This window comes from Adiantum capillus-veneris, chromosome 8, assembly GCF_014529385.1.
Source record: "Adiantum capillus-veneris isolate H3 chromosome 8, ASM1452938v2, whole genome shotgun sequence".
Classification (NCBI taxonomy): domain Eukaryota; kingdom Viridiplantae; phylum Streptophyta; class Polypodiopsida; order Polypodiales; family Pteridaceae; genus Adiantum; species Adiantum capillus-veneris.
Genome location: NC_140938.1, coordinates 12,432,956 through 12,459,544, shown reverse-complemented (window position 1 = coordinate 12,459,544; position 26,589 = coordinate 12,432,956). Strand labels below are relative to the sequence as shown.

The 26,589-nt window shown below is 45.9% G+C and overlaps 1 protein-coding gene across 1 annotated transcript in view; it reads left to right on the top strand.

The window, feature by feature from the left end:
• The window catches only part of LOC147451683 (LRR receptor kinase BAK1-like), a 45,253-nt gene extending 22,697 nt beyond the window's left edge, over nucleotides 1-22,556 (top strand). Inside the window, exons 4-11 of the mRNA XM_086517574.1 lie at nucleotides 19,592-19,735; nucleotides 19,833-19,904; nucleotides 20,008-20,079; nucleotides 20,195-20,319; nucleotides 20,468-20,602; nucleotides 20,735-21,076; nucleotides 21,192-21,586; nucleotides 21,702-22,556. Of these exons, the coding sequence (XP_086373700.1) occupies nucleotides 19,592-19,735; nucleotides 19,833-19,904; nucleotides 20,008-20,079; nucleotides 20,195-20,319; nucleotides 20,468-20,602; nucleotides 20,735-21,076; nucleotides 21,192-21,586; nucleotides 21,702-22,016 (1,600 nt within the window). The 3' untranslated portion in view covers nucleotides 22,017-22,556. The remainder of the gene's footprint in view (nucleotides 1-19,591; nucleotides 19,736-19,832; nucleotides 19,905-20,007; nucleotides 20,080-20,194; nucleotides 20,320-20,467; nucleotides 20,603-20,734; nucleotides 21,077-21,191; nucleotides 21,587-21,701) is intronic.
• Nucleotides 22,557-26,589: the final 4,033 nt, after the last annotated feature.

Below are 26,589 nucleotides of genomic sequence, written 5' to 3'. Positions count from 1 at the left end.
CTCTTCTTATTAGCACACACCCACACACACACACCTGAGAAGAAGAGAATTTTAACGTTGTAGGAAACTATCCCAAGAGACCTTAAAGATCTATCCGATGACTCAAGACCTGTTATATGAGAGAGAGAGAGAGAGAGAGAGAGAGAGAGAGAGAGAGAGAGAGAGAGAGAGAGAGAGAGAGAGAGAGAGAGAGAGAGAGAGAGAGAGAGAGAGAGAGAGAAATGAAATGAAATGAAATGTTAAATTAACGTCTTCAAAAGGCCAAAATGACCTATGGGACCAGAGCGTTACAATGTGGTGGATCTGATACAAAGTCAGATTAACAAAATGAAATACTATGAAATCCTAATATGGTAGGTGTGAAATAAGTAGCTAGCCGGGATAGCTAAATCACAAGTCACAAGAGATCCAGCATTGGTCGTTGGCGGATCTCATACGTTTCCTCCATGGTCAGCAGTTTGACCGGGCGTCGTGCATGTTGTGCCAAAGTGATCCGAATCCTCTGATGTAGGCTCTGTCGATGCTGTGTAGTTGTCACATGACACATCCAACCCTATGTGTCCGTGGACAGGCTACAGCACGACCAAGGTTCAGCTTAGAAGTGATCTGGCTCTTTTGTGAGTCTGTTCGTAGACCGTGCATGTCCAGTCACTTAGTGTAGATGCATATCCTCTGGTTGCACACAACATGATTATAAGCATTCCCATCAGAATTTATTAGAATCTGTTAGGATATTTTTTCAGTGCATTTAGCCTATTTTACCTATTTTTGGCATTTTTCACTTATTAATTTAAGTGACTTTTCAACAAAAGTAGGTAGGGCAATTTGGTAAGAAAATATATAAGCAAACCAAGCTAGTACTAAATAGCAGAAGAGGCAATAGGAGCCAAGCTCAGCACGCAACTTCTCAACAAGACCCCTTGGTGGATTTCCTCCAAGCAAGAAGAATCAGCCCTAGCGTTTTCTCATCAGCAGATCACCGCGACGAAAGCAAGCACAGACCTAGCGCTTTCACTGAGCATCATCGCCAGAACCCCCAGCAGATAGCGTTTTGCAGAACCTTGACCTAGCGTTTTTGACCTGCATTAGCCTAGCGTTTTTGACCTGCATTAGCCTAGCGTTTCCAGCCTTCATGACCTCAGCCTGCAGCGTTTTTCAGCAATGAAATACTTGCAGATTCAGCCCTAGAAGAGTAGCAGATTCAGCCGGAAAGACCATCAGTTTTCAGCCTAAAGAAACCTCAATTTTCAGCGACAAAGACCCACAAAAATAGCCCCCCAAATCAGCGTTTTCGGATTTCAGCCCATAGCGTTTTTGGACAGCTGCTAAAAGGTTGCAGATTTCAGCCCTTAGGTCGGTCTCGCCATCACCCTCGTCGACACCGACATAGCCTAGACTTGCATCAGTCACATGCATACAGTTTGTACCAGTTTGTGCAATCATAAGTAGACCACTCTCGCTGACAAGAGTGGGGCCTTCGGAGGAGGGTTTTACGTCGTCTCTGGTGTCGTATCTCTCTTCTCTCTCTATCTCTCAGTCTCATACACTTGCACGCACAGTGTCCATTCACTTGGTTGTGATCATAGCATTCTCTCATTAAGAACGGAAGGCTCTCCCTTCCATAAGAACAAAAGGAACCTTGAGCACTGTTCGGAGCACTCATCTTGAGCAAAGCGCAAACATTCATTCCGCTGCACCTTACATTGGTATCAGAGCTTTGGCAGTGTTCTGTATCACTCAAGGAAAGAACCACAAGAATCACAAGTTTTTTTTTGCTTGTTGAGGTCGCACGAACCCAAGTTCGCTTGGGCGTGTTGATTCCTAATCGTGTTTTTGAAGAGTGACAGGAATCCCAAGAAAGAAGGGCTTGTCTAGCCTCCCCTTGTGTCTCTTTTCACTCATTGAGAGCGGACTGTGCACTTAGCGGCCGGCCAATCGACGTGAGGTGGGAAAAAACAACCTTGGTGTGAGCGCAAGGCCGCCAAGGGGTGCGCCCGCGGAAAGGAGTAGAACTCGGGTGAAGAGAAGATCCTTCTTAAATACGGTTTGCAAGCGAAAGAAAACCTCAAGAACCTCAAGAACTCAAGACCCACAAGAACCCTAGTTCCTCGTGAACTTAAGAACCCAAGACCCACAAGAACCCACGAACCCAAGACTTCAGTGGATGGTCATCACTCGAAGCGGAATGGATACTTCTCTTGGAGGTGATGAGCATGAGAGAGGCGAAGAAGAATTTTCCCCACCATGAGGTTTTTCGGAACCTCCCCCTTCCTCATCTACGTCAAGGATTGCGCTAACTCCTATGGAGGAGTTGGACCAATTGTTTCTAGAAAGAAAGTTAGAACGCGAAGAAAGAGAAGCAGAAAGAAAGGCCTATGAAGAAGAAATGGCAGCCATAGATTGTGACTACGAAGAAGAAATGGCAGCCATAGAGGGTCAGTACGACTTGGAAGAAAAAGAAAGTCAAGCAAGATTTGATCGCGAGAACAAAGCAAGAATGCAAGAGATGTTGCGACTCTTTTCTCAAGTTCAAGCATAGATGCAAGAGATTCGGGGAAAGGAGACTCTCTCAGTCTCTTCTTCTCCAAAGCAAGACACACCTGATTTGCATGATGATGATTTGAATGCCAATGATATGCATGATGATTTGGATGTTAATGATGAGCATGATGATTTGCATGATCAAGATGTGATTTCTCACAAGCATGATGATTTGCATGATCAAGGTGTGATTTCTCACAAGCATGATGAGTTGCATGAAGAGGTAGTGATTGTTCACAAGGATGATGAGTTAGTTGATGCTTTTTCTAGCGAAGCTAACCTCGTTGCAGATTCAATCAATCACGAAGATCCGATCTTGGCTCTCGAGTGGAGGTCCAAAGAACCTCCACAAGACGATTCGATCATTCAGGAAGAACCGATCTTGGCTTTCGAGCCTAAGTCCAAAGAACCCTCACAGGAAGTATTATGTGTTCCCATGATTGATACGCACGCATTGTTCGAGTGTTTCATTCATAATTGTTTCCTGTATTTTAGTCAGCGTCTATATGTGATCCCTTTTCCTAGGAATGACAAATTGTACGTGGAGCACGTTTCACTCATGAATGAGCACAAATGTATGCGGATTTTCATGAAAAGCTGGAAAGTATGCATTCAAGGAAGTCACATTTCATGTCTCTTCCTTGGCACAACATAGTTGTAGAAAGAGCTCATGACAGTATGAGGACCAAGCATGGGCATTTCTGTTGTGAATTGCCACAGTGATTGCTTTAGATCATAAGAGAAAGATTTGATCTCATTGTTTGTGTGTGTGTGGTGAACGGTTTGGCACTCCGTCTATTTGTTCATCTACATTGCATGCACAATCTTTTAGGAAGACAAGATTTTTTCCAGTTACTTTACATGGAATAGGTATGTTCATGGTTTTGTGTTGGAAATGGTTTCATGAATTTTCAGTTATGGAGATTCTTGAAGAAGAAAGAAGCATGACTCTAGATGAAGTTGAAGCATTGAAGGAGCCACATAAGAATTTGTCGCTTTCGGCGCAGCCCAAAGAAGCAAGCATTGCAGACCTTTATGAAGTTCAAGTACCGCATGACCCACTCATCAGAGTGGGCCGGCGAAGAGTCCCTTCCAGGATTCTGGATGCTATTGGCGATCTCCCTCGACGACATACAGTTCGGTACGAGTACCTCACTTTGAAATGGAGGGGATGTCACGTGACACATCCAACCCTTTGTCCGTGGACAAGCTACAGCACGACTAGGGTTCAGTTAGTCCAGTCAGTCTAGATTTAGAAGTGATCTGGCGCTTTTGTGAGTCTGTTCGTAGACCGTGCATGTCCAGTCACTTAGTGTAGATGCATATCCTCTCGTTGCACACAGCATGATGATAAGCATTCCCATCAGAATCCATCAGAATCCATTAGAATTAGTTAGGGGATTTTTCCAGTGCATTTAGCCTATTTTACCTATTTTTGGCATTTTTCACTTATTAATTTAAGTGACTTTCCAACAAAAGTAGGTAGGGTAATTTGGGTAAGAAAATATATAAGCAAACCAAAGCTAGCACTAAATAGCAGAAGAGGCAATAGGAGCCAAGCTCAGCAGGCAACTTCTCAACAAGACCCCTTGGTGGATTTCCTCCAAGCAAGAAGAATCAGCCCTAGCGTTTTCTCATCGGTAGATCACCGTGACGGAAGCAAGCACAGACCTAGCGTTTTCATTGAGCATCATCATCAGAACCCCCAGCAGATAGCGTTTTGCAGAACCTTGACCTAGCATTTTTGACCTGCATCAGCCTAGCGTTTTCAGCCTTTATGACCTCAGCCTGCAGCGTTTTTCAGCAATGAAATACTTGCAGATTCAGCCCTAGTAGAGTAGCAGATTTAGCTGGAAAGACCATCAGTTTTCAGCCTAAAGAAACCTCAGTTTTCAGCCCTAAACCTCCAGATTTTCAGTGACAAAGACCCATAGAAACAGCCCCCCAAATCAGCGTTTTCGGCAACAACAGATTTCAGCCCATTGCGTTTTTGGACAGCAGATAAAAGGTTGCAGATTTCAGCCCTTAGGTCGGTCTCGCCATCACCGTCGTCGACACCGACATAGCCTAGACTTGCATCAGTCACATGCATACAGTTTGTACCAGTTTGTGCAATCATAAGTAGACCACTCTCGCCGACGAGAGTGGGGCCTTCGGAGGAGGGTTTTACAACGTCTCTGGTGTCGTATCTCTCTATCTTTCAGTCTCATACACTTGCACGCATAGTGTCCATTCACTTTGTTGTGATCATAGCATTCTCTCATTAAGAACGGAAGGCTCTCCCTTCCATAAGAACAAAAGGAACCTTGAGCACAGTTCGGAGCACTCATCTTGAGCAAAGCGCAAATGTTCATTCCGCTGCACCTAACAGTAGTCCTCTGCAGTGGTGGGCGTCTGGATCTCCCAACTCGGTCACTCGGTCGATCAGTGTGCCTCTGGTGTGAGGCGACAAGGTCTGCTATGGTAGTAGCTCCTCTGGGTGTCGAGTGTCTGCTCTAAAGAAGTCTGTGATGTGTCTCTGAGACTATCTGGCCTCTCCTCTTGTCAGGCTCTCTCTGTGTTTGCGCAACTCGAGCAGAAACAAACCCAGGCATCTCTGATCCTCCTATCTCATGATTGTGGAGAGTGGTCCAAAGCCCTCTCTGAACAAGCAATGGAAGCGGCCTCGTATCTTGTAGTAGACGGGGCAGTGGCATGTGTAGTGTAACTCTGTCTCAGGCTCTATGTCACACAGGGGGCATGTTTGGCCTCTGCTGGTACTTTGTTGTATCTACCAGTCTCGATCCGTTGCTGGTGTGAAGATGTGCGTATCTGGCCAATAGCACACCATATCCCATGAGACAAGTGGGTGTCCATGTATCTGGGCCTTGTCACAAAACCGTCTGCCGTAAGCTGGAGAAGATTGTCTCTGTAGAAAGCCATCTTCGTGCCCAACGCCTGTGTTGACTGTATCCATGTCCTCCTGGTGTTTAGCTGAGTTAGGTTTTGGCGGATGAGCCTGACACCGGCTCGGCGGAGTTCCGTCCCAAGAGGTTATGGCCCCAAAGATTGGCGCCCCTTTCGGTATTTCTTTTTGTATTAAAATTTGTGCTCAAAGTATAAAAGAGTGATTGGGTCTCACTCTCAGACTCTGCGTCCAAATGCTCTGAGAAGTGGGAGCCCAAACTACTCTTATAAAGGTTTACAAGGGATACAAAAAGCAGAGCCCCAAAAGCTTACAAATAAAAGCAAGGCTTTCAAAGGCTTTTAAATTATAGCCATTTAACAAAAGGCCTTGCGTAGAAATAAGCTCACGTAAAAATTGCTTTTTCCCTTGTGTAGGATTTCAGCCTTGCATTGCGTAGCCAAAAAACAGCCCCATACTTCCGTGAACTGTGCCGCAAAACGCGGAGGGTCCGTACGACAGTGCCACGTCAGCATTCAACGCATTTTTTCAAAAATCCTGCCACGTCAGCAATGCTCAAACTTTTGCCGCCACAGCCACAGCTAGATTGTGTGTGTGTTTCTCTTGCGCAAGTGGTCATGCCATGTTAGCAGTTTATGACATACCCCCTCTTGAAAGCATTGTAATCGCCCTCGATTACGCATGCAAAACAGACAGAGGCCATAAACTGTCTTAGCAGACACTGACTCTTAGTACCGACGCACTAGGAATACACATCTAGCACATGTACCAATCGAGAGTCACATCATAGGACATCACTTGACATCACATGACAAATCACATTTAAAATTCATTCAGATTTTAGACCATGATTTATCGGCAACGTATTTAGCAATCTCATCTAGATCCACTCGGACCTCATAGATGCCCAATTGACTAATCCTTATTGCAACCATGTCTATCGAGATCAGTCAGACCAAAATGCTGCAGTCATTTCGTCTATCAGTTCTTGCACTTAAACAAGTCAAGAACAAGTCAGTATCATGTTCGGGAATTTCAGTTCATAAAGTCATATAGCAGAACAATGTCAGCTCACAGTATCCGTGAGACTCAAAAGAGACATCAGTGACTTTAGTATCAAAAATCGAGGCAATCTGTTGACAAAGGAGTGGAGCAACTCCCCTCTTGTGCATACCCGTTGCACTAGATTCTGCCCAAGCTGAGTTTGGGGTTCCATTTAGAATAGACTATGCTAATCCAAATGCTTCAAGGTAAAGTTTCACAATCTGAGGAGTATCTGCTAGGTCCTCCTCCTCCATCCGCTTCGCATCCAATGCAGGATAGTTCTTGAATTTAACCAAGAACTGCCTTATCACTTTACCCTTAATCTTTCTGTCTTTATGTGCCAATATCTGTTCTGGAACAAGGATCTCCTCGTTTTCTTCCACCTCTGGTTGCTCATGAGGCTCCCCATCTTCGGGCACATCGCCTTTAAAAGGCTTCAAGAGACTCACAGGAAAAGCATTGTGAATTCTCCAAGTATCGGGCCGTTTCAGTTGAAAGGAGATATCATTTATCTTTTCAGAGATCTGGAAAGGTCCGTAGTATCGCATACTAAGCTTTGAAAAAAGCCTCTCCTTTCCCTTTTTCTTTCTCAGGCGTGCTTTCTCAAAACGTAAAAGCACCCAATTGTTCTTCTTCAATTTCAAATCGCAATGATGGCGATCTGCTGCCTTTTTTTTGTCTTTCTTGAGATTTCTGCAAAGCCTCGCGAACCTTGGCAAAAGCCGTGTCCAAGTCATGCGTGTACTCGTTGTCTTCAAAAATCTTATCTTTCGTGCTTAAGAAGGGTGGAACCTTCGTAGCACCTTCAATAATCTCAAATGGCGCCTTCCCCATTGAAGAGTGTATCATGTTACTGTAGGCAAATTTCACCAAAGTTAAATACTTTTCCCATTGAGTCTTCTGATCCGAAATGTAAGACTTCAATAAATCTAGTACCATTGGATTAGCAGCCCGTCAGTCTATCAGTGGAATGATGACGAGAACTGCAACCGCGTACCAATGTTCTCCCAAATAGCCTTTCAAAACAAACTCGTGAATCTGGGTCCCTATCAGAGAGAATCGTCTCATGCATGCCATGTAATCTGAAGATCTGGGCCACAAACAGTCTCACTAAGTGATCCAGCTTAATTGTTTTCTTCACTCGAATGAAATGAGCTTGCTTGCTAAATCTGTCAATAACAGTCCAGATACCATCGTGACCACTCTGTATTCTCGGGAGATCAAAAATGAAATCCATTGCAATACTTTCCCAGGGGTGGGTGGGTATGGGTAAAGGTTGTAACAATCCTTGTGCTTTATGCCTGTCAAACTTGACCTTCTGGCATACCAAGCAACTGCGCACAAAATCGTCCACATCCTTTATGAGTCCCGGCCAAAAGAAGTATCTCTCGACACCTTTCAAGGTGGTAGCTATGCCGCGGTGACCCGCATTCGGTTAAAACCTTTTCCCTCAATGGTTGTGTAACGCACAACATGGTTTTCCTCATCAAGTAGCCATCCCGAATGGAATATCTCTGCTACTATCTCCCCGTTCCATATCCGAGTGAAAATATCTGCAAAATCTGTATCTAGGGCATACTGATCGACCATATCCTCGAAGCTCCTATGATGGATCGTGGAAATAGCCAGAACCAACGGCTTCCGAGACAAAGCATCTGCCACCAAGTTCTTCTGTCCCTGCACGTGGACAATCTGGAAGTGAAACTGTGACAAGATGTTCACCCACCGCATTTGCTTTTCCGATAGTTGCTTTTATGACAAGAAGTAGCGAAAACTGTGATGGTCTGTGAAGACAGTAAAATCTGCTCCGAGTAGGTAATGTCGCCACTGAGTAAGAACATGGATTAACCTCCAAAAGCTCTTTCTCATAAATCTGTGCTGTCATTTCCGGCCTTGAGAATAGTCGGCTCTCGTAGGCAATGACATGGGCTTCTTGCATTAAGAGCGCACCCAGACTACGACCACAAGCATCACAATATACTTCAAATGACTTCTGCAAGTCCGACAAAGTCAAAACTGGTCCCGTAGTCAATTTCTCTTTCAATGTCTGAAAGGTAGTCACTTCTGTGGGTCCCCACGAGAAAGGGATCCTTTTTTGTGTCAAGATATGCAAAGGGGTAAGCAACCTTTGCACTCTTTCTGATGAACCGCCGGTAGTAAGAACATAAGCCCATGAAGCTTCGAACTTCATGGACATTCTTCAAATCGGGCCAATCACAGATAGTCTCTATCTTGGCCGAGTCCATTTCCACTCCTGCTATTGAGACAGTGTGTCCCAAAACGTGTATCTCTGGGCTCGGCTCACACAATAAGGTGGTCCGTTCGGTGGTGAATTTCCAGGTTTCAAATCAATGTTATGATTCTCAGGACAAGCTGGTCATAACTCGCTTGGCAGGCCCTCTGAAAAGGAATCGGCATGAGTGTGGAGAAAAATCTTGGCTTTCTTTATTTAGGTCAAAACATATTCGACCTTCAATCATCATTCAGTTCTCTCCCGAAAGAAAAGAAACTGAATTTCATCAAGTACAATCTCTGTGCCCTGCATTTGTCAAAGTCGCTTTCTTGGCCCGATAGTCAACCACGACGTTGTTCTTGTGGTACCAAGGGATTTCGAGCAGGACGTCACAACCTCTCAAGGGAATTACGTAGAAGTCCTCGTGCCCTAAACACCCCTGACATTGCAAACGAAGTTTGCCAATGATCGGTGTAATGACAACATCCCGTCCGAGTGCCGCAAGAACTATCTCTGCCTGTGGCCTCAGCCTGTAGGGCGTAATTCCAAATCGAGCCGTCAATTCAAGTGAAAAGAAGTTGGCCTTGGCTCCTTCATCCAAGAAAAAGAGGGCTTCTTAATCTTTCACTTTGCCCTAAAAGCGGCGAAGTTTTGAACTTTTATTCATTTGATTTGGTTCGGGGCCCACGCAATGTTGTACCAGTTATGCTTTCATCTGCCTTTTCTGCCACGTTCCTCAGCTGCTTTCGAACCCTTTGACCTTCTTCATTCATTTGGTGCCTTTTTAGGGCACTTGGCGGAGATGTGCCTAGTTTCCCCGCATCCAAAGCACTTCCCCTCTTTGATATAGCCGACCCTCCCTCGAAGCGTGAGCCGGGGTCGTGCATCCTTTTCTTTCTTTTCTGTTTTGCTCTTCTTCTTTCTACTTTCATTGTTCGAAGTCTGTTCGGTCCTTTGCATCATGATTTCATCTGTTGGGTAGGTCAAACTGCTTGAATGAATGGGAAAACCTCGTTTCGCATGACTCATAAATTCTTGAATGGAATCTGACTTTTTCTCTAAGCAGTGATCTCAGATCTCTGTAGGAAGTCCCAAGGTAAACCGCTCATTTGTTCTTTGAACGAGATCGTCTTAAATGAAGAGGCTGGTAGAAAAGAGCTTTAGAATCTCTCTCAATATGCGTCCTGTGTATCCTTCTTGGTCATCTGAAGATGGTTCCAAGCAATTCGTATGTCGCGTTCGTACTCCCAAGTCAACCAAGAAGAAATAAAAAGCCTTTTAAATTTCAGCCATTTAACTGGCACTGTCTTGTTCATAGAAGCGTAGACCACGAAGTTCGAGCATTTCCCTTGAAGTAAGAGGTAGCCCTCCGAATCTTGGAGTGCTCTGAGTAACGCCCTCCAGAGGAAGCTATGTCAAACTACTGTATGAAGGCCAAAGCCTTCGAAGCATCTCGATATCCAGAAAACATGTCAAATTTAATTGACTGTCCACCTTCTTTAAACTCTCGGACTTTCTTGCTTTTATCCTCCAGAAAGTCATACTGGTTGGCTTTATAGAAATTCTTCTTCTTTGCATAAAAGTTGCTGTCGTCAGAGTCTGAACTATCCGAAGACAAGTCCTTCGTAGAACTGTCAGAAACTGGGTGAAATCTAGGCTTCTTTGCCTCTTTCTTGCCCTTTCTGAAGCTTTGCTTTTTGCTTCGCTTTTTCCCTTTTCAGTCTTCTTCTCTCGAGTGCTAGAAGAACTGTAAGAAGAAGAAGAAGAAGAAGAAGAAGAAGAACTGGGTACTCCTTCAAATCGCACATGCTTCTTCTGCTTTCTTGTTGAGGCAAATGTAGACCGACGATCCAAATAACCCGGGAAGTTAGTGCTTTTCTTCTGCTTTTTGTCGTGCTATTCGGCTTTGTTTTGCGTGTCAAAAAGCTGAGAAATCCGTGTATCAACCACCTCTTCTAATTCTTGCTCTGTAAATATCCTTGGAGTAGGAGGTTTCTTGAGTGCCGGTTGAGGGGTGGTTCTATGGTTTGCCGCCACTCTGAGTGCACCTTGTCGAAGGAGGTCTGGGTCATAAATTTTGCAAATTTCAGGTCCTTTGCAAAATTTAGCATCATCTTTGTTGCATTGCCAATCAATCGTCGACCTCCATCTCCTCAAGCTCCGCCTGAGTAGGCCGAGGGGGGCCGTACTCTTCGCGTGAATCTTCTTCGTGATCTCTTCCCGCATCTCCGGATGCAGAGGAAGTCGACTTATCTCTGTTTGAATCCATAAGTGCCGCGTAAAAAGGATCGGATTTCCCGATAGAAGAGAAATCGGCCATGCTCTGATACCACTGTAACAAACTTGGACACTCTCAAGTCAAGAATCTACCGCGACACGACAGGAATTCACTTCAAAACAGTTCATAGTTTGATTCGACACCGGCCCAGCGGAGTTCCGTGCCAAGAGGTATTGGCCCCAAAGACTGGCGCCCCTTTCGGTATTTCTTTTTGTATTAAAATCTTTTCTCAAAGTACAAAGGAGTGATTGGGTCTCACTCTCAGACTCTACGTCCAGATGCTGTGAGAAGTGGGAGCCCAAACTACTCTTACAAAGGTTTACAAGGGATGCGAAAAGCAGAGCCCCAAAAGCTGCCCCAAAAGCTTACAAATAAAAGCAAGGCTTTCAAAGGCTTTTAAATTAAAGCCATTTAACAAAAGGCCTTGCGTAGAAATAAGCTCATGCAAAAACTGCTTTTTCCCTTGCGTAGGATTTCAGCCTTGAATTGCGTAGCCAAAAAATAGCTCCATATTGTCGTGAACTGCGCCGCAAAACGCGGAGGGTCCATACGGCATTGCCACGTCAGCATTCAACACATTTTCCGAAAATCGTGCCACGTGAGCAATGCTCAGACTTCTACCGCCACAGCCACAACTAGGGTGTGTGTTTCTCTTGCGGAAGTGGTCGTGACACCTCAACCACTAATGGGGGGCAGCTAGCTCTGCTCGGATAATGACACGTGGTACTGAAGCCTTGGCTCTAATGAGCCACGAGATCATAGAGACCACGCGCTTCTCCATGTCCCCCCACAGTGCGACATGCCCTCCCCTGATAATCTAATGAAGGCCCCCAGATCTTAGCTCCATAGAGCAATGCAGAAGCCACCAAAGTGTCAAAGAGCCAGAGCTTCGTCCGAGGCTCCTGAAACTGAACCTGTGAACACATCCTTTCCAATCTATCCAATGCCGAATCGGCTGTGGTCCATCTAGTCTCTGCTGCTCTTCTCAATGAAAATGCTCTTCTCAATGAAAATGTTGGTCCACTAAAAACCACTCCAAGGTAAGTGTAAGCATCTGTATACTCCACCATCTCCCGGTCGTATGTGAATGCGGGCACTGACCTCCTGATCCATTGTGGGGTGGTATTAAATATCATGACCTTGGTTTTACCAAGGTTGACAGACAAACCACTTTCATGGGCAAACCTATGCAAAGCATCCAAGTGACGCTGCATCCCCTCCGGAGAGCCGGAGATCAACACAATTTCATTAGCATATAACAATAGCGGAATCCATGTCCCTGCCAGCGGTGCACCTCTATCCCCATCTCTCTCAATGTAGTCAGAAACCTCATCCACATAGATACCAAATACAGTAGGAGAGAGCGGACAGCCCTACTTCACCTCGATAGTGGAGTGAACCGGTGTAGATAGATCCTCTGAGGTGCGTACATGCCCTACTATTGATCTGTACAATGCCATAATCCTCCAAATGAGCTCTCTGGGTACTCCCATCTCCTGTAATTTGCGTATCAATCTAGCTCTGGGTACTGTGTCAAATGCTTTGCGAAAGTCCACAAAGCTGCAATAGATCCGTCTCCCACGGGATCTGCCCTCCTCGATGATGGCCCTGAGTGTCAAGATATGGTCAAGAGTAGAAAAACCTTTCTTCAACCCTGCCTGCCCAGCTGCACGCACTCCCTCACTCTACCCATCTACTCAGATGCTGCTCAAGAATGGATGCGTACAACCGTGCCAATGTGTGTTCAATCATGATAGTGCGTAATTCCCAAGCTCCATAGGGTCTCCTGATTTGAAGACAGGTACAATCATAGAAGGGCTCCAAATATCAGGCAAGCCCTCACACATGGCACGGTTAAAGTTTAAGCACGACTGCTAGAAGCTCTGCTAGTAAATCTCTGGCATAAAATGCTCAGCCACCAGGCCATCATGATCATATGCTCTCCCAGTCCTCATCCTGTCAATGATCTTCTTGACATCTCAGCGGCGAAAAAAGCACATGTGTGTGGGCATGGATCGGGGGGGGTCGGGAAGGGGCGGCTGTCCAGAGGAGACAGCTCATGAAAGAGCCGCCATGCCTCACGCGAGTCCTGACTCAAGAATAGTTGGTAGAGATTCTGCTCTAGTCGAGCCAAAAATGCCCTCTTCTTCCGACGCACTAGGCGTCGGAAGTCAATCTGTGACTGATGTGAGTAATGTCCCCCAAAAGCACTTCCCTCTGAAGTGTAACTCTAGTCTGGCGACATTCCTCATCATACCAGCTGTTCTGAGGCATGCTGCTAGAACGGCGTCTATGCTCAAGCTGGGTGTGTGGGTATGCCTCTGCTTGCTGCATCATGTAAAGTCTATGTCAGTATAGTAGTAATCTCCTCCAAAGGTCGCCCTGGCTCCTGAGTGCATAGGTGTCTGTAGATCCCGTCTATGTATACAGAATCCGTCTCCCGCGTGAAGGTGTAGCGAGTAGGGGCTGCTACACGTGGACTGTGTGCTACATTGAACTGGAAAGAGATGGTCAACGACACAATAGCATGATCCATTGCCACCCAACAGGTCTGGGCCCAACTATGAGATCCTCGATACTAGAGATGAGGCTTGGTTGTGCCATGACATAATCCACTGTGCTGGCTCCGTGTCTGGGTGGAAAGCATGTGAAACCTCCTGCATCGGAAAATCTTTGTAGGCCATTCAAGATGGCCAATCCATGTGCAGTCCCCATGTCTATCAAGTGCCGTCCATACTCAGTATGTTCCCATCCTGTGATAGTTTGGATAGGCCCGTCTCTGTAACATCCAGCTCTTTCAGCATCTCCTCTGAAGTAATACTGACTGATGATGGGAAGTCCTAGCATTGAAGTCTCCTAGAATGATAATGTCACCATCTCTAGAGAATTCCCATATGTCATCATCCAAATTACAGAAGGAGGATTGTCCTCTGGGTGGTGCATATACTGATGTACTCGGGGAAAAGTAGCAAATAGCAATGTAAAGATACCTGCCAGTCTCTGCTCTCAATCTCACCCACAAGTACCTAGCTTGCTCATCCGTGCGAGCTATATGTATCAATGGCTGCAACTCCTCCTTGAATAACATTGCCACTCCTCCTGAGCCCCGCCCTCTGTGCTCTGATCGTGTCTCCTGTCTACAGGCTGTTGCACATCTGTATCCACTAATGTGAGGCATAGACTGCCTAGGGGCCTGATGTGTCTCAGAGTAGAAGATGATGTCTCTCCCACTAAAACTATCCTCAAAAGCACCCGCATCAAGACGCATAGATCCATTACAATTCCAGGTAGCACCTTTGAGTGTGGCCCCATAGGTCTCACACTCATGTGGAGCGTGGTTCCAATATCACCACTCTTCCATCTCGGTAAAAAGCAATCTTACCTTTTTCCCTTGCCGCTCTAATCTCTGGCATTACCTCTTGCATATGGGCGACCTGTGAGAGGGTAAGGTCATCCCCAAGAAAGATGCCCGTCTTCTTAAGAGTTGGTCTCTTCTTCAAAAAGTCCTTCGTTTTCATGGAGGGAAAACGAAGCTCCATGAAAACGAAGGATAAGTGCCCTTTCTTTTGAGGTTTTCCCCTTGCTCCCACTTTTCTTGTTGCTTACTCTCCAAGCTCTTGAGTGCATCGGCTCATGAACTCTCATAAAAGCCATGAGTTCTTTTATCTCTTCGTTTACACTATCTTTGTCTTTTAGGCCGCAAATTCTCACATGTAGAGAGCGTACACGTCTTCTTTGCTCCTCTTCTAGGGTCAGGTTGATAATGGTGGGTGTGGATGTTGTTTCCTTACTTTTCCCTTTCTTGGCAACCTCAATCCATTTCTCAACCTCATTGCTTTCTGGTGAGTTTTTGTGATAACGTCCATCCAAGAGGTCGTCATTTTTTTATGCTACTCTTCCCCCTCTTTGATGGCTCGCACTTGCTCTTTGATTCTGTTAAGTTCTTCTATTACCGAGGGTTGCAATTCTCACTCTTCAAGTGTGTTTCGTGATCGTGCCTCCTCGAGCTCCTTACTCGAGCTCCTTTTTGAGTGACGCAATCTCTTCGTCTCAGGCCGTCACACTATCTCCCATTGCAGTGATATTGCTTTCTTGGGCCAAAACGCGATCATTGAGCAGTTTTATTGTACCTAATAAGTGGCGGTTGATCTTGTTAATGGTCTCGACCATTTCTTCTTTGCACTTTTGGATTGCATCTTCTAAGGGGTCAGGCTTGTCATTCTACTTCCTCATGGTTGGTCGTTGCTAAACAAACGAGACGAAATGTTGCGGCAGAAAAGAGACCTATACGCACGTGGGCTTCCACATTATGTATACATGTTCCCACATTGAGCATACATGGTGTATTCAATTTCTGCAATTTTCTAAAATTCTGCAATTTCTGAATTTTGCTGTTTCTGAAATCTGCTATGATCTGAAAATTTGCTCTGATCTGCTCTAAAAAAATTATGCGCAGAAAATCTGACTGCCTGCTGTATTTGAAAATCTGCAGTATTTTGAAATTTGAAAATCTGCGGCTGGGGGGGGGGGGACTGCAGGGAGAGAGTGGTGCGCAGGGGGGGCTGGGCGGGATTGCAGGGCAGAGAGAGAGAGAGAGAGAGAGAGAGAGAGAGAGAGAGAGATGGATGTAATGTAATATTAACATCTTCAAAAGGCCAAAATGACCTATGAGACCAAAAGGTTACATGTGGTGCTAATACCAGGTCTGGCTACAAAAAGTACAAAGAACTGAAAAGAAAATAGTGGGTAGGGGTGGGGTGAAAGTTGATACAAAGGGTGAGCTGATACAATGGAGCTCTCTGACAGTCGAGGCATCATATACATATACATCAGTATCCGGGACGGCTCCTATGTCGCGCCAGTATGGTATGGATCCTGTGTCGCAATCTGCGTCGATGTCGAGAGGGCTCCCTCATCCGTGGGCAACATGCATGAGAGAGAGATGAAATGAAATGTTATATTAACGTCTTCAAAAGGCCAAAGTGACCTATTAGACCAGAAAGTTACAATGCGGTGTATTTGATACAAAGTCAGATTAACAAAATAAATTAAACTAGGATAACAAAATATAAATACTGCGGGATCCTAAACTAAGCAATGCAATGTGAAGACAATATGGGAGGGGAGTAGAGATCCATCTTCATCTGCACTCTGGACGACGAAAGAGTATGGCTTGAATCCTTTGCCATAGCCTCCGTCGAAATTGTGTAGCTCCTCTCCTCCCTCGGGGCCGTCTAGATTTCCCTAGCTCCAATGCTCGGTCTATGAGAATGCCAGTAGTGCGGGTAGACCTCTCCACCGTCGCTGGTTGCTCCTTTGTCTGTTCTTCTGGGTGTACAATATCTAGTGTAAAGAAATCTGTGATCTGTCCGTGGGGATGTCTCTCTTCACCTCTCCTCAGTAAGGTTTCTCTATGCTTGTGTAACTCAAGTAGATAAAGCCCAAGACATCTTTGATCCTTATAACTCATGACCCTAGATAGAGGCCCAAAACCTTCTCTGAATAGACAGTGAAAACGACCTCGTATCTCATAGTATACTGTGCAATGACATATGTAATGTACTTCTGTCTCTAGCTCTAGATGGCATAAGCGGCATATTCTGTTATCTGCTGGTGTCCCTGTGAATTTGCCAGTCTCAATCTCGAGCTGATGTGAGGACGTGCATATCTGGCCAATGGCACAACGCAAACCATGCGAAAGATGTGTGTCCATATAGCTAGGTCGAATTACAAACCCATCCCCCGTGAGGTGGAGAAGATGCTCTCTATAGAAAGCCATCTTTGTGCCCAACTCTGTAACGGCTCTATCCATGTCCTCCTCGTGTCCAGCTGGATCAAATCCTGACGGATGAGTCTATTAATCTCTACCCGTGTTAGAGACCTCAAGGGTGCCTGAAGAGAGTATTGAAAAGGAGGCAACCTGTCCATGGTGAAACCATGTGTCTGAAACCATGATGTCATCTGAGCATACCAGCATGATGTATCCCCGTTAAGAGCTAATTGTCTGGAGGACTCTAGAGCCACCCTGGCATATCTGTCTCTGGTAGTATCCCACAGACTGTGTACAAAGGAGACTGATCTTGTGAGCGCCTCAATCTCCATAGGGGGGGCAGCTAATTCCGCTCGAATGATATCATGCGGTACAGAAACCTTGGCTCTAATCAGCCGAGAGATCATAGATACCAGGGGCTTCTCCATACGTCTCCACCCATCCTGGCCTATAGAAGGTCCCCAAACCTTCACCCCATATAACATAGTAGAGGCAACCAAAGTATCAAAGAGCCATAACTTTGTCCTAGGTTCCTGGAACTGAACCTGTGAACACATCCTCTTCATTCCTCCCAGAGCCGCACCGGCTCTAGTTAGTCTAGTCTCTGCTGCTCTTCTCAAAGAAAATCTCGGCCCAGTGAAGACTACCCCCAGGTAAGTGTATGCATCTATATACTCCACAATCTCCTGACCATATTTGAAAGTAGGTACTGATCTCCTGACCCATTGCGGTGTGGTGTTAAACACCATAACCTTTGTTTTACCTAGGTTTACACCCTGTCCACTATCCTCTGCAAAACTGCGTAGTGCGTCCAAATGTCGTTGCATACCTTCTGGTGAGTCAGATATCGGTACAATATCATCAGCATAAAGCAACAATGGGATCCACGTCCCTGGCAGCTAGGCACCCTTGTCACCCTTTCTGTCAATGTAATCAGACACCTCATCAACATACATACCAAATAGAGTAGGAGAGATTGGGCAACCCTGTTTCACTCCAATAGTAGAGTGAACTAAATCAGATACCCCTTCTGGAGTGCGTACATGTCCCACCACTGATCTATACAAAGCCATTATCCCCCAAATTACCTGTATGGGCAGCCCCATCTCTTGCAGTCTGCGCATCAATCGAGCCCTTGGTACCATGTCAAATGCTTTGCGAAAATCCACAAAGCTACAATAGATCCGTCTCCTATGTGCTGTGCCCTCCTCAATGATGGCCTTGAGTGTCAGAATATGATCAAGAGTGGAGAAACCCCTCCTGAAGCCGGCCCGACCCTTTGCTCGTACACCCTCGCCCGCTGCCCAGCTACTCAAGTGTTGCTCCAGAATAGATGCATACAATCGTGCCAATGTGTGTCCAACCATAATAGTGCGGTAATTCCCAGGCTCTTTAGGGTCACCAGCCTTGAAGATGGGCACAATATTAGACAACCTCCAGGTCTCAGGTAATCCCTCACACATGGCACGATTGAACAACATTGCGAGAACCTCCATCAGCATATCCTTGGCATGTATAAAGTGCTCCGCTACTAGAATTCCTCAAGAATTCCTTCTTCTCTTCCAACGAGTGGAAGCGTAGTATGAGAGCTCTCCTCTTTGAAGATTCTCCCGCGCTCTCACTTTTCTTACCTACCCTCCATGCCTTTGTGTGCAAAGGTTTCTCCATCCCCATCATGGATGTAAGGCTTGTGACCTCTTTCTCCACATTATTTATGTCCTTGAGCCCGGTCACTCTCACATGCAGTGCTCGCATCCGCCTTCTTTGTTCCTCTTCGAGGGTCATGTTGATAAGCGTCGGTGTACAAGGAGTTTCTTGACCTTTCTCTTTCTTGGCGACCTCAATTCATTTTTCAGCCTCGTCCGCCTTTTTCTGTGTCCTTGTTATCATCTCTGCCCATGAAGATGTCTTTGCTACACTCAGTTTCTCTTCCTCTGTGATCATCCTTACCTGTTCCTTGATTTCCTTGATTTCATCTATTACCGAGGGCTGAAATTCGCCTTCCTCCAGCCCACTGCTTACTCTATCAGCAAGCTCCTGTTTAAGGGCTGAGACTTCATTTTTGAGTGTCCGTCTCTCGGCGTTTGGGTTATCCTGTTTGAGGGCTAAGACTTCTTCTTTGAGTGTCTGTATTTCTGCGTTAAGGCTCTCTTTCTCCTTCTTCCACTGTGCGCCTTCATTGAAGACCATCTGAAGGAGGTTGGCCTTCTCCTTCCACCATCCTTCCATCTCTGTTTTCCACTCCTTCATTTCCCTCTTCATCTGCGCCATCCGCTTGTTCGTGAGCATGAAGGTTGCCTTTGCTCGCGACTTGCAAACAGGTGAGACATTCACGGCTTCCGTGTCCTGTGCAGGGTCTTGTGCATGGGAGATTGCTTCCATGTTTTGTCGTTCAAGAGATGTCTCGGGATCACTTACCATTTCGCACACAGAATTTTCGCTGAATCTTGAGTGAATGATGTTGCCGCCTACGCGTGTGATGATGCCGCCTATGCGCTCTTGCCGCCGTCTACACGTATGATTTCTCCGTCTGCATTGTTTTCGCCTCCGTATCTGACCGCGAGCTTCTGCTCCCTCTGCATTTCTGCAGCCCTGGAGCTGCGATTAAGCTGCCAGTCAGAAGGCGGTTAGAAGCCTGATCGTCTACGTATGAAGCTTCTGTTAGATCGCCCAATGCCGCACGCAGCCGTGGAGAATAATGCGTGCCTACTGAGAAGAATGAATGAGAGAGAGAGAGAGAGAGAGAGAGAGAGAGAGAGAGAGAGAGAGAGAGAGAGATGAGATGAGACGAGATTAATTTTATCTTTCTGTTTCTGTCAGGGAGCTGTACAGCAACAACATTACTGGAGAGATACCTAAAGAGCTAGGCAAGTTGTCTCAGTTAGTGAGTCTCGACTTGTATCAAAATGGGTTTTCTGGTTCGATTCCTGACGAATTGGGAGAGCTGAGTCATCTCCGTTTTCTGTAAGCCCTCTTTCTATTTTCTTCAGCACTTGGATTCATCTCTTTTTGGGTTTTATTCCTACATGCATGAATTAAAGTTTCCACATTTTACTTGTAGCCGTTTGAATAACAACACTCTACAGGGAAACATTCCATATTCATTAACAAAGGTCAATGCACTCCAAGTGCTGTAAGTATCGTTTCATTCTTTTGAAGTGGGGTATATTGTGCTCTGAAGGTGGGCTCAAACTTTCATCCCTCTTATTTTTGGTCTACTTTGAGGCTGTTTTCAGTGATCTTTCGAACAATAACTTGTCAGGACGGGTGCCCACCAATGGTTCGTTTTCGCTCTTTACTCCCATCAGGTAGCTGTTTTTCAAATTGTCCTCTCTACCTGTTCTCATGACTATCAGATTGTTATAGTTTACGATTGTATTGGCCTGGAACACTTATTTATTTGAGGTTATTGTGTCTTGGCAGTTTTAGCGGTAACATTTTGCTTTGTGGCCCTGTGGTTGGTAAGCCATGTGATGGGGAGCCTCCATTCCCCCCTCCACCACCTTTCCAACCACCTCCAAGCCCTGCAACGACTGGGAATACTGGAGGTGATCTCTCTTTGCATGAGTGGCTAAAAGTTTTGGAATGTATCGTTTGTTTTCATTTTGTAAGTACTCATCTGTGGATGCTTCCTACTTTGTAGTGCTAGGGTTGAATTAATGATAATAATCATAGGGTTTTTTTTTGGTGCTTCAGGAAGGTCACCATCCAGTACAGGTGCGATTGCAGGTGGTGTTGCTGCAGGTGCTGCATTGATTTTTGCAGTTCCTGCCATTATTTTTGCCTGGTATAAAAGCCGAAGGCCTCAAGAGCATTTCTTTGATGTTCCAGGTATGTTTCCTGCGACCAGTAACATGTGCTGCTGTGCTTGATTGCTAGGGCTTAAATGTGAAGTTTTTTTTTTTTTTTTTTGTTTTCAATACACCTCTTACATAGAGTTTGTGGTGTTTCTGTTGCTCACAGCCGAGGAAGATCCTGAAGTGCACTTGGGGCAACTCAAGCGTTTCTCGCTGCGTGAGCTTCAAGTGGCAACGGACAATTTCAATAACAGGAATATTTTGGGTAGAGGTGGGTTTGGTAAAGTTTATAAGGGGCGTCTTGCAGATGGGTCACTTGTGGCAGTAAAACGTTTGAAGGAGGAGAGGAGTCCAGGCGGTGAAATGCAGTTTCAGACGGAGGTTGAAATGATTAGTATGGCAGTGCATCGCAATCTTCTTCGTCTACGAGGGTTCTGCATGACACCAACGGAGCGTCTTCTTGTTTATCCCTACATGCCTAATGGAAGCGTCTCTTCACGTCTGCGGGGTGAGTGGTGGATGCATTTCTGATTTGTTGATCATTTAAGATTATCTCATATGCATCCTGAAGCATTTGCACGAAAAAGCTTAAGTATCTAGTCTTTCTTGATGATCTCTTGCAGACAGAAGTCCTGGAGAGCAGCCTTTGGAATGGCCACAGCGAAAAAGAATAGCATTAGGGTCTGCCAGGGGTCTTTCATATCTTCATGATCATTGTGATCCAAAAATTATCCATAGAGACGTTAAGGCTGCCAACATCTTGTTGGATGAAGAGTTTGAAGCAGTGGTTGGTGATTTTGGATTAGCAAAACTCATGGATTACAAAGATACTCATGTAACTACAGCAGTGCGTGGTACCATTGGACATATTGCACCAGAGTATCTGTCGACAGGAAAATCATCGGAAAAGACAGATGTGTTTGGGTTTGGAATCATGTTACTGGAGTTGATAACAGGGCAGCGAGCATTTGATCTAGCTCGTCTTGCCAATGATGATGATGTTATGTTGCTAGACTGGGTATGTTGTACACAAATTGCATGACTTTTGTTAATCTTGTACAGGAGCTTTACTCGTTGTCTTCTGGGAGCTTGAGGTTTAACGGACAGATATGTTATGGGCCTTTACCCTGCAGGTTAAGGGTTTGCTTCGGGAGCGCAAGATCGAGATGCTTGTTGATCCGGACTTGAAATCGAACTATGAAACCCATGAAGTTGAGCAGCTGATTCAAGTTGCACTTCTTTGCACACAGAGTGCGCCTGCTGACAGACCCAAAATGTCTGAAGTTGTGCGGATGCTGGAAGGCGATGGCTTAGCGGAACGCTGGGAAGAGTGGCAAAGAGTTGAGGTAAACCGCAGCCAAGATGTCGAACTCGTACCTCATAGAAGTGATTGGATCGTGGATTCTGTGGATAACTTACATGCAGTGGAGCTCTCCGGTCCAAGATAGGCATGCGGATATTCCCCCAGCTCCTGTTCCAAATTCATGGCCCTCAATATAAAGCTATATCTTGGGTTCTTTTGTACATTGAGGTTGATGTAGGGAGCTATATCCCTGCCTCTGTTGTCATCAATGTGAAGGATCACAACACACAAAGTCCCACAGCGTATCAAAGCATTCGAAGCTGGCAGAAACTTTGTAGTCATGATCCATGGGAAGCCTTAGCTCAATGAGGGAGATGGTTTTCCCAAAGAGCCACCACGATTTTGTGGAGGGCGAATCAATCTACATTGTGAGGGTCACATGTTTTTGGCTTGTTGTAACTATTGCACTGAAGATGACACCGTGTTCACGTAATTCATGTTGTGATGTAAGAAATGCAAGGCAACACTTCCCTCGACTGGGGTACAAGAACCTCATTTGTCTGTTGTGCTAGCATTCCTTTTCATTCTGTATCTCTACTGGTTTGGTTCATAAGAAAAAGGCAACATGTGCTTGGAGCACTATGAAGATGAATGATGAGGGACCTATTGGTGTGGCTTGCAGCAATTTCATGTCAGCTTTGTCGTGTTGTAAATAATTAGCTATGATTTGACAGTTCCTCTTGATGTCATACAATGTGCAGTGGCCAGTCGTGCTGGTTTTACTTGTGGGTGTAATAAGCTGGAGAGCATTTGAATGGTGCTTTGCCAAGAGGTTCTTAAGTGATTGCGTTGCAGGTATTGAGAGAGAGAGAGAGAGAGAGAGAGAGAGAGAGAGAGAGAGAGAGAGAGAACTCTTTGATGTTGTAGGAACACTCCCAAAAGACCTCAAAGATCTATAAGACAAGTGTTGAACTCAAGAACCTCTATTCAAGAGGGAATTGGGCTAATCAATCTAACTTGAAGTTAGGTCTAAACTCAAAGAAATTTCAACAAATACAAGGATGTATTAGGATGCAATAAGCTGCAGAGCATTTGGATGGTGCTTTGCTGTATATATATATATATATATATATATATATATATATATATATATAGAGAGAGAGAGAGAGAGAGAGAGAGAGAGAGAGAGAGAGAGTATATCCACGTGTGTGGTAATTCTATGTTTGAGCACAATATGGACAATATAAGTCTAAAAACAGCAACACACGTCTTAAACACAAGGTTCTCCCAAAAAGCTAGGAAACCAAGACGGTGGCTTTGGATATTTCTGTTTATAGGCTTTGATGGACACGCTGCGTATAATTCCTTGTTAGGTTGACAGGTGTTAGGAGGTGGTCTTTCTTTGTCTATAGATCTGATTCTTACTCACAACTATTGTAGTCTTTGACTCTACTGGTTTTAAGTTGTAGGTTAATCCAAAATTACTTACCCATGTGTAATTAGTTTGGTTTTTATGATTTCAGGAATATTTTATCTATAAACGAGCTACTCTTGGATGAACGGTTCATTTGAGGACCCATAGAAACTGGTTAAAGCATGAAAAACTTCCACGATTGACTATGAACGGCATCCATACTATTCTCTAAGCTAACAAAGCTTTAAAACTTTGACTGGAGTATAATCCTCTCTGTTAACATTGTCGCTTTTAGCTCGGATGAGACTCATGGGTTTTTTGATATGATACAATAATTTGGCTTCAGAATTGACTATTCTATTTTCATCAACTTGATGAGGCAATAGGTCCATTCTCAATGGGCCTACTGCCGACTCATTGAGTATGGTGCTTGGGTTAGGGCAGGCGTACGCGCGCGCGTGCACACACACACACACACACATATACATGTCATTTTTATCTGTGGCTTATTGTTATGAGAATAAATACTTACTGATATTGAACACTACATGGATGGTAGGTATAAGTTTAAAAGGTTTTAAGTAGGACATGGATAACAATTGATAGGTTCGTTGACACCTGTAATACGTATTCAAGGCTAACAAATCCATTGTCTTGTTTATATGGATGCAGGTGAGGACTCTATCTTTACTTAGGATCTTTTTGGCTTAGCTGTTGTCCATCACTGTCGAACCTGGCCTCTTTCACTTTAGAATAAGTTAATTTTGACTATCTTATATACAAAACACTAGAATGATGAGAAAAGCTCTCTTCTTGGTGACTCCTCCTGCAAGGTAGCTCGCTGCCTGCTGTGCTTCCTTGACTTCATCCCCCTTGCAGTGCCCACTCGCTAGCTTTCTCGTTGCCCTGCCCATCCCCCCCGGTGCTGCCCGCTGCCCCTCAACCCATCGCTCCTCAGTCCCTCCTGACCTGCGATATCCACTATTGGTCTTTTCCCCTGCTCGCCTACTCCTATTGTGCACCATTCACTACCCCCCCCCCCCTCCGGCCTCACTCTGCTTCGCCTCGACAGTGACGTTTCTGTGACATTACCCATCGGAGCTTCTTAGAGGGTTGTCTTCACTCGGCCCCTTTCCATCACAGCAGTAGACACAGATGGAGACTCATGCTCCACTGCAGAAGGACTCTCAAGAAGCCCCTTCGCCCGACCCTATAGAGCCCACCATCCGACTTGCTCTTTCGCCAATAGAGAAAGCGAGCCTAGGAGCAGAGGTGGAGCGCCTCCAGGCGGCCTCGGTCATCTGCAAGATCATCGGCACACCCTAACAGAGGAGAGGTGTATGATCTTCTCCAGGCATGCCTTTTAGTAGAGGTGGGCAGATCCTCGACTTTCAGCTTCTCGGGCGTGGCTATTACCAGATAGACTTTGAGACTCTTGAGATGGCATCCAAGGTCATTGCGATGAGCCCCCTAACAATCCGAGTAGTTCGAGCTCATTTTCGACAGTGGTGCCATGGTTACGACCCAACTACCGACGTTCTTGTCGAGGAGGCAGACCTTCCCATCTCAGTCTGCTTCCCTGGCCTGAGGAGGGAGTACCTTCCGCTACTATCTAGGATAGGCTCAGAGATTGGGACTGTTCTGGACACACCTCGCACGACAGCCTCCGTAGCTGCCAAGGCAGCTGGCATTCCCATAGTACGTGTTTTGGTTTGGGACACTCACACCCTCCCAAAAGTCATTCTACTACCTCGGGTGAGTGGTGGTTCGCTCCGCTAGAGCGTGGAGTATTTGGGCCTCCCAAATCAGTGTTTCATTTGTCGTCAGATGGGAAATCTTGCGAAGGACTATCCACGGAGGAGGCCTCGACCTTCACCTCAAGCTCAACCTCAGCCTCCTAGGGCTGGCCAGTAGTAGCAGACAGGGTCACAACGTACTTAGGCATTCTCACCCTCCGAGCCAATTCAAGTAGAGGGAGGGATGTCAGTAGGTTCGTGGTAAACGTCGACAGGGGCCACAACGTCAGCCTGGCCCTCCGAGTGGTCGCTAGGCTCCGGGCCAGTAACAGTGGGTTCCATAGGGAACCGTTTTGACCCTCTTCAATAGGACGAGGTCCTAGCGCCACCCTCCACCTTAGGCTCACCTTTGACAGCCCCTCCTGCCCCACCCAGAGGTTTCCTCCGCCCCTTCCCCCCTTGCCCCCCCCCCGCCTCCTCCCCCCTCGCCGCTCTCCTTTTGCCGCTCCCCACACCCCCACTCCTCCATCTCCCACTAGTCCCCCTGCTTCCACATCTCCTACCGTTCCTATCGCGCAACCGACCCATGGGGTAGGACCTTCCTCGGTTGCTAGGAGATCTCTTGGCAACGCTTTTTCCACAAGTCGCTTGGCGTCAGGGACAACCCTTCTTGCGTACCCCCATGGCAGCATGGCAACAATTCCTTGTGGACTGACGAGCTTTGACATTCGTCGTCGCAGGTGGGATTTCTTTGCCTACACTCGGTTTCTCAGCAACCCTTCACCAGACTTTGAGGTAGATTGTTTCAAAGTTCATGTACTGTTCCTTGTAGCTAGAGGGATAGAGGCCTTGGAATTAGCAATTGGCTTCTCTTTTCCCTTATGTGGTAGGGATCAGTCTTAGTGGACTCCGGACTCAGTGATGGAGTGGCTGCAGGCATAGGCCCTCTAGTTCTCTCACCACATGGGAGACCTGAGGGTTACAGACCTGGTACAGACTTTGTGGCCTTTGACCAAGTTCTCAATGACACCTCCAGACCGGCAAGATGTAGACACATTGTGGTACACCTTTTTTTGACACGAAGAGCCCACCATGCTATGTATACATACATTGTGGTACACTTCTTTATTGGCAGGATGTAGACACATTGTGGTACACTTCTTTACTGACACGCAGAGCCCACCATGCTATGTATACATACATGAGGACTCTTAGACAGAGGAGGTTGCCCTGCGCACAACATGCTCTTCTTGCGCTTGGGCTAGACAGTCTTTGCATTCACGCCTATCTCGGGGACGCTCGTATGCGCATTACTCTCCATCCAAGCCAGACTCAAAGATAGCGCGGTTAGCTACTATTGGAGCATCAATTCTCTCTCGTTCCCCATGAGGATTGGCTCATGGAATGTGCAGGGATTAGGTGGGCCCCAATTTCAGTGCCAGCGGGGTCGATTGCCTCAAGAGCTTCAACGATGCCTTGTGGGCAAAGAGACTGATATTCTTATGCTGCAGGAGCATCATCTTTGTGAGAGTCACATTAGACAATGTGGTCAGCTTTTGCGTGGCGAT